The sequence below is a fragment of the Vidua macroura genome, chromosome 27 (genome assembly GCF_024509145.1).
Source record: "Vidua macroura isolate BioBank_ID:100142 chromosome 27, ASM2450914v1, whole genome shotgun sequence".
Lineage (NCBI taxonomy): Eukaryota > Metazoa > Chordata > Aves > Passeriformes > Viduidae > Vidua > Vidua macroura.
This window is the reverse complement of record NC_071597.1, coordinates 1,313,226-1,326,008: the sequence shown is the minus strand read 5'-3', so window position 1 is coordinate 1,326,008 and position 12,783 is coordinate 1,313,226. Positions and strand designations below refer to the sequence as shown.

The 12,783-nt window shown below is 52.7% G+C and overlaps 1 protein-coding gene across 2 annotated transcripts; it reads right to left on the bottom strand.

Moving 5' to 3' along the window:
• Positions 1 to 656: 656 nt before the first annotated feature.
• CWC25 (CWC25 spliceosome associated protein homolog) lies at positions 657 to 11,008 on the bottom strand. 2 transcript variants are annotated; one of them, XM_054000148.1, is made up of 10 exons: positions 10,940 to 11,008; positions 9,814 to 9,986; positions 7,772 to 8,008; positions 6,156 to 6,225; positions 5,410 to 5,537; positions 5,133 to 5,202; positions 4,226 to 4,383; positions 3,064 to 3,150; positions 2,110 to 2,271; positions 657 to 1,361 (listed from the first exon to the last, which is right to left on the bottom strand). In XM_054000148.1, exons 1-10 carry the CDS (start codon positions 10,955 to 10,957, stop codon positions 1,247 to 1,249), a joined length of 1,218 nt encoding a protein of 405 aa, XP_053856123.1. In that variant the 5' UTR covers positions 10,958 to 11,008; the 3' UTR covers positions 657 to 1,246. The 2 variants fall into 2 exon arrangements, with proteins under 2 accessions (XP_053856123.1, XP_053856124.1); XM_054000149.1 differs by lacking the exons at positions 9,814 to 9,986; positions 10,940 to 11,008 and adding an exon at positions 9,586 to 9,597.
• Positions 11,009 to 12,783: the final 1,775 nt, after the last annotated feature.

Genomic DNA, 12,783 nt, shown 5'->3' with positions numbered 1-12,783 from the left:
GTCCCCGTCCCACCCCCCCCCCCCCGCCCGCCCCCGCGGTGGTTCGCTCCGCCGCGGCCGGCCGAGCCCGCTCCGGCCCCGCGCCGAGGAGGCGCCAAGATGGCGGCGGGCTGAGGGGGTGGGCAGCGGGAGGTGCCATGTCCCGCCCGAGCGGGGGGAGCGGCGGGCGCTGCCGGCGGGAGAGCCGCGGCTCTCCCGCTCCTGCCGCGGCACGCACTGCGCTGCGAGAGGGAACAGCGGAGAGGGATAACGGACGGAGAAGGAGACAGAGGGGGGGAAAAAGCTCCGTTCCCTCCTCCTCCTCCTCCTGGAGATGGTCTCGCCCAGCTGGTGTGACGCGCCCGCCAGAGCCACGCCCCGCCGGGAACGGACCAATCAGCAGCGAGGCGGCTGGAATTATGAATGGGCTGTTACGCACGTCACGCGCCGCCGCTTAAAGGGCCCGCGGCTGCGGGGGGACCCCGCCGGGAGCCTCGGGGGGACAACGGGGACCCCCCGGGCCCGGGGCGCGTCCTGCGGGCTGGACACACCCGGGAAGGGGCTGCTGCGGCCCCCCGAACCCTCACCGACCCTTCCCGCCCCCAGCCAGTCCCCCCCTGCCCCTCCCACCCCCCCCCCCCAGAGCCACAAAGGACGTTTAACAAACGACAGCCAAGTTTCTTAATTAAAAAGGTAAAATAAATCTACACTGCTGTACATATACACATTACTTACATTACAAAATCCCAGAGAAACGTTTGCTGTGCCAGCTACGCTCTGCTCATTCCCTTTCTCCCCCCCCCTCCTCAGAAACTGCTCCTTTTGGGGTCAAAGATCAATGAGATAAATCTGCGAGCCACCAAATGCCAGCCACAGACACCCCGCTGAGAGGTGTGGGGGCAAAGGGTGACAGTGTGGGACAGGGTTCGTGTAACCCCAAATTCCATGGGGTTACCTCACGCGTGGATCGCTTCTGCTCTGGATTTTAAGGATTAACAAAAATAGATCTTCGGCCCCGGCACAGCAGGAAGCAGTGACCAGCCAGCAGAGCTTGGTAGTAATGTACAAAAGTGACACCAGTCGGGGTGGGGAGAGGAGGAGAAGCTCTGGTAGGAGGTTGGGAGTGGAACACAAAGGCCCCAAACGCAGAGCCCCGAGCGCTCGGCTCCGGGATCCTCTCTGGGAGCTGGAATTGTTCCTGGAGAGCTCTCACCTCTGGGAACCAACATCCAGCGAGCTCCTGCCCACGCCAGGGGCAGGACAGGCTTCACCTCTGCATAAAGTTCTTTTCCAGGGCAGCAGGAGTCCTCTGCAGGGAGTGGATGTTGCGCTTGACCCGATCCTCCAGGCTGGAGGTGGAGGCACTCTCCAGCTTCAAACGGCTGCAGGGAACAGGGGCAGAGACACAAATCACAACCCTGGCGCTGATGGAGAGCAGCTCTGCATCAGAGACTGGAGACTGGGATGGAATTCCTTCCTGGGAGGGTGGGGAGGGGCTGCCATGGGATTCCCAGAGAAGACAGATCCCCAGGAGTGTCCCAGGAGCAGCCTGGGACAGGGGGAGGTGGCCCTGGATGGGGTTTAAGGTCCTTTCCCACCCAAACCGTTCCAGGATTCTGGGATTTTGTGATCCCAGCTCTGGGCAGCTTCAGGGTTTTGCAGCCACCAGCACAAGGGATTAAATTCCCACCTGTGTTCAGAGGTTTTATTGTCAAACACAGATTGCAGTCCCACAAATTCACAGGGACTTGAAGGCCTCAAACTCCCAAAACCAGAGAATTTCTAAATTATTCTTAATAATTTATAAATAGAATAAAAATAGATATTAATTATAAATACAATAAATAAATAAATAAATAAAAATACAAACCTATAATTTATAAAATAATTTCTAAATTATTACCTGCATATAAAACACTCCCAGAGTGGCAAAACATCAGCAATGCCCATCTTGGGTCTGACTCCCAGTCAGCAAGAATCAGTTTTTTGGGTTGAGGGGGAAAATTTGGGAAGAGCAGTTCTGTCAGGCACAGGGGAGATGTGCAAGGCCATGATCTGAACCACCCCAGGCACCGAGGCCACCCCTCAGAAGCTGAATTCCCTTGGATGAGGAAGGAGTAAAAGACTCACTGGAAGAATTTCCCATCCCTGGCGTCGAGTTTCTCCAGCTCCCTCTCCAGCTCCTCCTCCTTGCGGTGCTTCCTGAGGTTGTTGGCTCTCTCCTCCTCCCTCCACTTGGCATTTTCCATCATTTCCTGGCGTTTTCGCTCCAGCTCCTCAGGAGAGATCTTCCTGTTTGGAGAGACACACACATCACTGCATAAAACCATTTTCGGCAGAGACAAAAATCTGCCAAACTATAAACTGAAGTAAGGCACTTGCAGGAGTGAGATTAATTAAAAAAGGCAAAATCAGTGATTGTTTAGTTAGATTCTGAGAGGGAACAGAAGCATCACATAGAGAACTCCCACCAGCCTTTAATATCCTAATGAGAAGAGGGTTTATTTTGATGGAAATATCAAAATAAAAGAGAGTAATCGATGGTAGCCACAAGAGAGGTCAAAAATCTTCCTGAAGAGTCTATAGGGCAAATCTATCTTTATTAGAGGGAAAACTGAATGTTCATTAATTAGCATTGCCAAAGACCTATCAACACTTCTGGGAGGACATTCATTCATTTTCTTGATCTAAATGACAAAGGCAGGTGCACAGGAGTTTTTCTGTAGTGGTTGGAAGAGACCTCCAAGGTCATCGAGTCCAACCCAGCCCCAGCACCTCAACCCAACCCTGGCACCCAGTGCCACCTCCAGCCTTGTTGAAACACCTCCAGGGGTGCTGACTGCACCAACCAACCCTCCAAGAGACCCAGACCTGCCCCTCCTGCCCTGCAGGAGAAGCAGCACCCCGAGCATTGCTTTGGGAAGGTGCCAGCAGCACCAGGTGAGCCCTTGAGGCCCCTGTGTGTGATTTTCTGGATATTTCACCTGCCCCACTCCAGCCACCAGAGGAAAATCTGCTGCCCAGGTGTCCCCCCGGGGTTTGTCCCCCAGCACAGGGTCAGGGACAGGACAGGGTCCCACTGACCTGGTGTAGCCCGGGGGGTGCTGGCGCCGGAAGCTCTTTTTGGGGGAAGGGCTCCTGGCTCTGCCCTTCTCCTCCCGGCTGCTGTGCCTGCAACCCCAAAATCACCCTTGTTAGCACCCAAATCCACGTTTGATTTCATCTTGATCACATTTATAAACACTGATAAACATTTCCTGGGGGTTTTAATACGTCCTGAGGCTCAGGTGGCTCCCACAGCTGCAGGGCTGTTACCTGGCCACTCTAGGAACAATCCTCATCTGAATAAACCCTGACTTTACTTTTTAATTATTTCATCAGCAAACAACCAATTGCCTGCTTTTATAATTTTATCTGTATTAAATAAAGGCAATTTAACAGCTGTGAATGATCAGTTTGAAGGGAACTGGGAGCCCAAGCAAACCCCAGTCACAGCAACACCTCAGGGGTGTGACTGGAGAGGGTGTCCCCAACACAAACTGGGACTGTCCCCTCCTGGGAGCACCCAGAGAGCTCCAGGGCAGAATGGGACAGCAGGGATGGGATTGTGCTGGAGCTCTGGATGCTGAGAGTTTTAAACTTTCTGAGAGACTCTGACTCCCAGCAGAGCACTGCATTTGACCTGAGGCTGTGGAGAAAGCTTCCAAAACTGACTGACAGCACTGGGGTTACGGGTGTGGAGTTGGTTAGGAGTGTGAGACAGCACAGGGTGGGAAACGTAGAGTTTGGGGTTTTAGAATATAGAAATAAATATGGGGTGAGATGGAGGTTTTAGGGTGGAGACAGGTTGTTCTTCACCTTCTTCTTCCTTCTTCTCCATGGGTTTGGGTGGTGTTTTGTAACTGGACAGAGAAGTCCACAGTGCTGGCTTTGAGTGGTCAGTTATTGGGTTAAAATAATTGGGATTGGGTTAAAAGTGAAAATAATTTAGGTGTCATTTCTTAATTGGCTAGTTTAGCCTTAAAAGACCTTGCAGCAAGAGACAGTTGGCCATTTTGTGCCTTGCTAACGAGAGAGTGCAGAACTCAGTGCTGTGAGGCTGGAACGCTGAGAAGGAACAATGAACACCTGAGTGTGAACACAAACCATCCTCTCAAGTGCCTCAATCCCCACCCTGACAGAGGCAGGAAAAACAAGCAGAGGACCCAGAGGATTGCAGGGAATTCCCGTGGCTTCCCCCACTCACTGTTTGCCGTGCCTGGAGGGAGATGCTGAGCTCCTCTGGGGGTTCCTCCTGCTGGAATGTCTCTGGGGAGAGCGGGACGGGCTCCGGGAGCGCTCCCGGGGGGCCCTGGCCTGGCCCGGGGAGCCCCGGGAGCGCGGCCCCGCCTCGGGGTCCCTCACCTGGAATTCAGAGGGAACAGAAGGGTGGGAGCAGCTCTCCCACAGGGCACAGGGGGTGAGGTTTGGGGGTGGCACAGCTGAGGGAGGGAATTCCGCCCCAGGGAGGGATTCCCAGAGGAGCTGTGGCTGCTCCTGGATGCCTGGAAGTGTCCCAGTGGGAACCCATGGACAGGATGGGTTTTGATGTCCCTTCCCAGCCACTCCATGATTCATTGAATTAATTCCATGGATAATGAGGAGCATCTGAAAAGACCTTATCCCAAATTCCAAGCAAAACTCCATCCGAGCTTGGAAGAATTCTAATTGCAAGGCTTAGATGGCTCCAAATTGAATCCAAAATGTATTAAATCATGTTCCACTCACATGGAATGAATGGAAGCATTCCATGATTCCATGGATAATGAGGAGCATCTGAACAAACCCTATCCCAAATTCCTGAATTCCTTATCCCAAATTCCAAGCAAAACTCCATCCGAGCTTGGAGTAATTTGAATTTCAAGGCTTAGATGGCTCCAAATTGAACCTAAAATTTATTCATTCCTCTCCCACTCACATGGAATGAATGGAGACATTCCATGCATAATGAGGAGCATCTGAACAAACCTTATCCTGAACTCCAAGCAAAAATCTAGAGTAATTTGAATTTCAAGGCTTAATTGGCTCCAAATTAAATCTAAAATGTATTAATTCCTGTTCCAGCTGCTGCAGCAATTCCCAAAACTCCTGGTTTTCCCCCTCCCAGGGTGTACCTGTAAGCCATATCCCGGGATTTTGGAAGGAGCAGCCTTCCAGGAGGAACTATCCACCCTCTTCTGAGACCTAAAAAGAAAATAAAGTCCTTTTGAAGCAAGCAAATTGCAAGAATAAATCCATTTTTACCACACGTTAACAGTGCAAAACCAACTAAACAACAATTTAATGAAACACTTAATTAAAAGCATTAATTAGACAAAAAGCTGAGAGAGAGCAGGTGAAAAACAAGCAGGAATGGAGGTGGTTTTAGCAAAAAAATAAAATAAAATTCACTTATTTCTGGCCCTCTCCTCCTCAGAGCTGGAGCTGGAGGTGCTGGAGCTGCGCCGCCGGTGCTTCTTGTGCTTCTTCTTCTTCTCCTTCTTCCTCTTCCTCTCCTTTTTATCCAAACTGTTCTGCAGCTGCAGAGGCAAAAATTCCCTCAGGACCACAGGGAAAAGAGCAGAATTCCACGTGGGAAAAGCACAAAACACAAAGCCACACAAAAAATCTTTGCAAAAAATATAAAAAGGTGAAGATGTTTCAAAAATTTTTCTTTTCATTTAAAGGCATTTGCAGGATTTTTCTGTTCAAAGGTGTAAAAAAAGGTCTTTGCAGTGTTAAATACCTTTATAAAATTTGACAGGCATTTATAAATTTCAAGCCAGAAAATCTTGTCTAATTCTCAAAATTGAGGAGTTTAAGGAGCAAAGAGAGCTCAGCTCCTTGTCCTGGACAATAAAAATTCTGATTTTTGTGCTCAAAACCTGGGCCAAAAAAATCTTTACACTGTTTACAAGAAATAAAAAAAATGTGAAGACATTTCTAAAAATTACAGACATTTTTAATTTAAAGATATTTGCAGAATTTTTCTATTTAAAGGTGTAAAAAATGTCTTTGCAAGAGAAATCTTTATAAAAATGTAGAGGTATTTATAAAACTTTACAGCCATTTATAGATTTCAAGCCAGAAAATCTCATTTAACTTTCAAAATTGAGAAGTTTATTCTGATTTTTGCTCCTCCCCTGCCTCACACCTACCAAGGCTTTGATTTTCTTCATTTTCACTGGATTGTTCAAAACTTCTCTTTTCTTTTCCTCCTCCCTCTTCCTAAAGCAGGGAAAAAAAAAAAAATCAGTTTTTAAAATCACATTTTCACAGAGAGGATGCAGCAAGTGCAAGGTCTAAAAAACAGAAAAGAGGAAAAAAGAGAAATGTTGTGTATTTAGCAAAACTGAGGAGGAATTTCCCCTCTTCTTATAATCAATTGAACTTCTTTTGATACAGAATAATTAATAATCAATTGAACTGCTTTTGATACAGGATAATTAACAATTCATTGAACTGCTTTTGATCAGGACTATATATATATATAATATAGAAGATATATATTAGGAGATATATATACATATATGTGTCCCAATATATATGGTAAAAAAAAAAATATATAAAGATATTTATAGAATATATATATTTTAGGATAATACAACATTTATAATCTATTTATATTTATAGGATAATACAATATTCATAATCAATTGAACTGCTTTTCATACAGGATCATTTATAATCAATTTAAGTGCTTTCGATGAAGGATAATTTATAATCAATTGATTATATTGATTATAAATGATCAAGTTATAAATTAGCAATATCAATTATAATTGATACAGGATAATATAAAATATATATTGGGATATATATAATCCTAAAAAATATATATAGACACATTAGAATACTTATAGGATATATATTTATAGGATAATACAATCTTTACAATCCATTTGTGTTTACAGGATAACATAACATTCCTAATGCATTGATCTGTGTTTGATAGAGGATCATTTTAGTTTTTGCAGGGACCCTGCTTTCCATTTATTTTTGCAGGATAATATAACATTCCTAATCCACTGATCAAATATATAATATTACAATCCATTTATACTTACAGGATAATATAACATTCCTAATCCATTGATCAAATATATAATATTACAATCCATTTGCTTTTACAGGATAATATAACACTCCTAATCCATTGATCTGTGTTTGTTAGAGGATCATTTGTAGTTTTTGCAGGGACCCTGCTTTCCATTTATATTTACAGGATAATATAACATTCCTAATCCATTGATCAAATATAGAATATTACAATCCATTTGCTTTTACAGGATAATATAACATTCCTAATCCATTGATCTGTGTTTGTTAGAGGACCATTTTAGTTTTTGCAAGGGCCCTGCTTTCCATTTATTTTTGCAGGATAACATAACACTCCTAATGCACTGACCCGTGTTTGATAGAGGATCATTTTAGTTTTTGCAGGGACCCTGCTTTCCATTTATTTTTGCAGGATAATATAACATTCCTAATCCATTGATCAAATATAGAATATTACAATCCATTTGCTTTTACAGGATAATATAACATTCCTAATCCATTGATCTGTGTTTGATAGAGGATCATGTTAATTTTTGCAGGGACCCTGCTCTCCATTTGTTTTTACAGGATAATATAGCATCCCTAATCCATTGATCAAATATATAATATTACAATCCATTTATTTTTACAGGATAACATAACACTCCTAATGCACTGACCCGTGTTTGATAGAGGCCCATGTTAGTGTTTGCAGGGGCCCTGCTTTGTGCCACACCTGATCATGAAGAGCGGGTCCTCGCGGATCTTGGTGGCCATGTCCAGCACGGAGCTGGCCCCGGCCCTGGCGAAGATGGAGCCGGGCAGCAGCCCCGTGTCCCCGGAGCCAGCGGGGTCCCTGTCCCCAACCTTGTCCAGGATGAACTTGTCCACGGGGCGCCCCAGCAGGTACTCGTCCCTGTTCACCATGCCCCCGGGGCCCTGGTACATCCACTCCAGCTTCTCCTCCCGCTTCCTGTGCCAAAAAAAACCCCAAAATTCACACACAATGACCAGGTGGGAAGAGACCTTCAGGATCGTCGAGTCCAACCCAGCCCCAGCACCTCGACCCAACCCTGGCACCCAGTGCCACCTCCAGCCTTGTTTGAACACCTCCAGGGATGGTGACTCCACCACCTCCCCAGTCCCTGGGAATTCCCAAAATTTCCCCAAATTCCCAGAATCACTGGGTTGGAAGAGGCCTTCCAGATCATCAAGTCCAACCCAGCCCCAGCACCTTGACCTGGGCACCTGGCACCCAGTGCCACCTCCAGCCTTGTTGAAACATATCCAAGGATGGTGACTCCACCACTCTCCAGTCCCTGGGAATTCCCAAATTCCCCCAAATTCCCAAAATTCCCAGAATCCCCAGGTGGGAAGAGACCTTCAGGATCATCGAGTCCAACCCAGCCCCAGCACCTCAACCCAACCCTGGCACCCAGTGCCACCTCCAGCCTTGTTTGAACACCTCCAGGGGTGGTGCCTCCACCACCTCCCCGGGCAGCCCATTCCAGAACTTTACCACCTTTCTCTAAAAAACTTCTTCCTGACATCCAGCCTAAATTTCCCTTGGTGCAGCTCGAGGCTGTGTGCTCTGGTTCTGCCAGTGCTGCCTGGAGAAAGAGCCCAAGCCCAGCTGGGCACAGCCACCCTTCAGGAGCTGTGCTGGGGTCACCCTGAGTCTCCTTTGCTCAGGAATGGTTTGGGGTTGGAGCTGTGGGACACGGCCCAGAGGATGGGATCAGAGGGATGGCATTGCTCAGCCTGGAAAAGCTTTGGGGTGATCTGCCTGGGGTCGTTCAGTGCCTGACTGGGGCTCCAGGAGAGCTGGAGAGGGATTTGGGACCAGGGGAATGGGTTTGGATTGGCAGAGGGCAGGGTGGGATGGGCTTTTGGGAAGGAATTCCTCCCTGGCAAGGAGGGGACAGGATGGAACGGAAACCCCAGAGCAGCTGTGGCTGCCCCTGCATCCCTGGCAGTGCCCAAGGCTGGACACTGGGGCGTGGAGCAGCCTGGCACAGTGGGAGGTGGCCCTGTCATGGCAGGGGTGGCACTGGCTGGGCTTTGCACTCCCTTCCACCCCAACCTCTGTGCTGTCCCCTGTGCAGTCCCCATGCTGTCCCTGTACTGTCCCCTGTGCAGTCCCCTGTACTGTCCCCTGGCTCCCCGCACAGTGCCCGTGTCCCTGTGCCACTGTCCCCGTGCCCTCGCTCACCGCACAGTGCCCATGTCCCCGTGCTGTCACACACGGTGCCCATGTCCCTGTGCTGTCACACACAGTGCCCATGTCCCTGTGCTGTCACACACAGTGCCCATGTCCCCGTGCTGTCACACACGGTGCCCATGTCCCTGTGCTGTCACACACAGTGCCCATGTCCCTGTGCTGTCACACACGGTGCCCATGTCCCCGTGCCCTCGCTCACCACACAGTGCCCATGTCCCTGTGCTGTCACACACGGTGCCCATGTCCCCGTGCCCTCGCTCACCGCAAGGTGCCCATGTCCCTGTGCTGTCACACACAGTGCCCATGTCCCCGTGTCCCTGTGCCCTCACCGCACGGTGCCCATGTCCCCGTGCCCTCGCTCACCACACGGTGCCCGTGTCCCTGTGCTGTCACACACGGTGCCCATGTCCCCATGTCCCCGTGCCCTCACCGCATGGTGCCCATGTCCCTGTGCTGTCACACACGGTGCCCGTGTCCCCGTGCCCTCACCGCACAGTGCCCATGTCCCCGTGCCCTCACCGCACGGTGCCCATGTCCCCGTGTCCCTGTGCCCTCACCGCACGGTGCCCATGTCCTCGGCGTAGCGCTGCATCTCCTCCCGCGCCCGCTCCTCCTGCAGCTCCCGCTGCAGCTCCTCGATCTTCCTCCTCTCGGCCTCGTGCTTCTGCTCCGCCTTCCACACCTTCTCCACATTGCGCAGCGTCTGCGGGTGCCAGCTCTTCTTCAGGTTCTGTGGAGAGCAGGGGTGGGCACTGGCATTGGCACCGGGACTGGCACCAGCACCGGGATTGGTGCCAGGATTGGCACCAGGACTGGGATTGGCACCAGGACCAGCACCAGGATTGGGATTGGCACCGGGATTGGCGTCAGGACTGGCACCAGGATTGGCTCTGGGACTGAGATTGGCACCAGGATTGGCACCAGCACTGGGATTGGCACCAAGATTGGTGCCAGGACCAGCACCGGCACTGCCACCAGGATTGGCACTGGCACTGCCACTGGGATTGCCACCGGGACTGGCACCGGTGCTGGGACTGCCACCGAGATTGGCACTGGCACCCTGACTGCCACCAGGACTGCCACCGGCACTGGGACTGGCACCCAGATTGGCACTGGCCCCAGCACCGGGACTGGCACCGAGGGGCCAGGGCAGCCCAGCAATGCCGGCAGCCGGGCCCGGAGAACGGACCCGCGGCTCCCGCGGGCCCCGGGAGCGGCCTCAGCCCCGGGGCAGCCGCACATCCCGGCCCTGCGGCCCCCCCGACCCCTCCTCAGCCCCCCAGGGCCCCTCCGACCCCCCCCCCCCCCAGGGCCCCTCGCACAGCCCCGGCCCCTTCAGCGCCCACTGGCCCCTCTCAGTCTCCCCTCACCCCCCCAGTTCCCCTCAGACCACCCGATCCCTCCGAGCCCCCTCCCGGTCCCACTCAGCCCCCGCGGTGCCCCTCAGACTCCTCAGTGCCCCCTCAGCGCTCGCCTCCCCTCAGCCCCCCCGGTTCCCCTCACCCGGTTTCCCTCATTCCCCCCTCACCCCCCCGGTTCCCCTCACCCGGTTTCCCTCATTCCCCCCTCAGCCCCCCCGGTTCCCCATACCAGGTCCCTCGCCCGGTTCTCCCATTCCCCTCGTAGCCGCCCGGTTTCCCCCCGGTTCCCTCATTCCCCTCAGCCCCCCCCGGTTCCCCTCACCAGGTCTCCCCCCCCCATCGCGGCCGCCGGGCGAGCGCGTCCCCCGCCGCTACCGGGACAGGAAATACGTCACCACCGCGTGCCGCCGCTGGGTTTCCCCGCTACTTCCTCCTTTGCGACACTTCCGGCGCGCCGCTGAGGCTGCGGGGAAGATGGCGGCGCGCAGTAGAAGGAGGAAGAGGCAGAACCGGCGGGGAGGCCCCTCGGTACCGGGCCTGCGGGTGTTTTTATTCCTTTAATGGTTTGGGTGGGAAGGGACCCCAAAGTTCTCCATTCCCGTGGCCGTGGGCAGGCACAGCTCCCACCCTGCCAGGCCTTGGGCGCTCCCGGGGATCCAGACAAGACCTGAGCCCGTTTCAAATGGGGCTGCTCGCAGCACTGCCAAAGACGCGCCTGGCAATGATGAAGTGAGTAATTCCAAAGGCACGCAGAGCCACGGGACGAGTCTGTCGGGCTGTGCCCGTCACGAGGACGCGCGGAGGGCGCGGGCAGCGCCTCCGGCTCGGACCCGGCGTGCCAAAGCGCTCCGGCGCCGAGCCCCGTGACGCACGGCCCGGCCCGGGGCACAGCCCGGCCGCTGCCGTCACCTCCGGCGGTGCCCCGGCAGGGGCAGAACCTGGCAGCTCCCAGGCCGTGGTGGGGAGGAAGGGTCTGTGCCGGGGCGGGTCAGGGCTGGCGGCTCCCCGGGACAGAGCTGAGGAATCTCTCGGGATAGGGCCGGTGGTGTCCCGGGATGGAGCCGTGGTCACCCGGGATAGCAGCAGTGATCCCCTGGGATAACAGCTGTGATCTCCCAGGATAACAGCAGTGATCTCCTGGGATAACAGCTGTGATCTCCTGGGATAATGGCACTGATTTCCCAGGATAACAGCAGTGATCTCCTGGGATAACAGCTGTGATCTCCTGGGATAATGGCACTGATTTCCCAGGATAACAGCTGTGATCTCCCACTTTGGAGCTTGTCATCTCCTGGGATAATGGCAGTGATCCCCCAGGAGAACAGCAGTGATCTCCCAGGATAACACCAGTGATCTCATGGGATAACGCCAGTGATCTCATGGGATAATGGCACTGATCTCCCAGTTTGGAGCTTGTGATCTCCCGAGATAACATCCCTGATTTCCCCAGGAGAGCAGCCCTGATCTCCCGGGATAATAGCAGTGATCTCCTGGGATAACACCAGTGATCTCATGGGATAATGGCACTGATCTCCCAGTTTGGAGCTTATGCTCTCCCGAGATAACATCCCTGATCTCCCGGGATACCAGCTCTGATCTCCCGGGATACCAGCCCTGATCTCCGGGATACCAGCTCTGATCTCCCGGGATACCAGCTCTGATCTCCCAGTTTGGAGGCTGTGATCTCCTCGGTCAGACCCCGCCGCTCCCCTCTGGAGCCAGTCCGGGTTCGAACCCGTGACCTCGGGGTTCCCAGCCCGGCGCGCTGCCCCTGCGCCACCCTCCCGCGGCGCCCCCGGCGCCCCCCCCACGCCCGCGGCCGGGGCGTGGCTCAGGGGCAGCGCCGCCGCCTGCGGGGCCGTGGGTCACGGGTTCGAGCCCCGGGGCTGCCCAGACGATGAGCTGTGGCGTTCAGCCACCCACCAAACCGGCCTGGAGGGAACAGCTGAGCTAGGAACGAGTTATACTCATCATTCGCTGTGGAAATTAAGGGTAATTACTCCAAAGTGACTTCTAGAAATGCGTTGTACACATAATTCACTGTGGAAATTAAGGGTAGTTACTCCCAACAGGAAAAACTGGAGCTGCAGCTGTTGAATTTGTGTGTTTCCTGCAGAATTCAGCACAGTAGAGTGGCAAAGTGGGAGCTCAGGCTTGGCAAAAGAT